At 40.5% G+C, this 526-nt stretch overlaps 1 protein-coding gene across 3 annotated transcripts in view; it reads left to right on the top strand.

The window, feature by feature from the left end:
- LOC119588580 (methenyltetrahydrofolate synthase domain-containing protein-like) overlaps window positions 1-526 on the top strand; it is a gene marked incomplete in the record, with an annotated part of 56,358 nt that overhangs the window by 36,174 nt on the left and 19,658 nt on the right. For all 3 annotated transcript variants that reach the window (XM_037937222.1, XM_037937220.1, XM_037937221.1), the window contains 1 exon segment: window positions 159-384. In XM_037937222.1, the coding sequence (XP_037793150.1) occupies window positions 159-384 (226 nt within the window).

The following is a 526-nucleotide window of genomic DNA, read 5'->3' as shown; positions in this document are numbered from 1 at the left end:
TTATAACACTTTTCATGTTCTATGAATAAGTATTTGTGACTACTATCTACTCATTGCTAGCAGTTTTAATTTCTCAAAAAATGTAAGCTACATATCAGTTGCAAGCTGTTATTTTTGTAGTTATTATTCCATAATTCAAAACCGTTGTTCATCTGCAGAGTGCGTGAGCTCAAGGAAGCCCTGCAAGGTCGAGATGTCAGGCCCATTGACATCACTTGGCGTGGGAGGAATGGATTTGCCTTTCTGCGATTCACGGGCCCTGTAGAAGAATGCGATGACGTCCTCACAAAGCTGGAGGGCCTCACACTACAAGAGCAACCTTTGCTGATCCAGCGTGCCAAGGATAAGATGGTGATGAAGGACAACGAAAATACAGGAACGAAGGTAATGATGAAGTCAAGTCATTGAATGCTAACATTACATGTATTATGAATATGTGTATAGCCAGTTAAACCCCAAATGATATGCATATGTTTATGCATGCTCAGGTGAGGCTACACAACAATTTCTTAACTGTTAGCTTCCA

The sequence above is a fragment of the Penaeus monodon genome, chromosome 24 (genome assembly GCF_015228065.2).
Source record: "Penaeus monodon isolate SGIC_2016 chromosome 24, NSTDA_Pmon_1, whole genome shotgun sequence".
NCBI lineage: Eukaryota > Metazoa > Arthropoda > Malacostraca > Decapoda > Penaeidae > Penaeus > Penaeus monodon.
The sequence above is the reverse complement of the archived record's forward strand: the minus strand, read 5'-3'. Positions and strand labels throughout refer to the sequence as shown.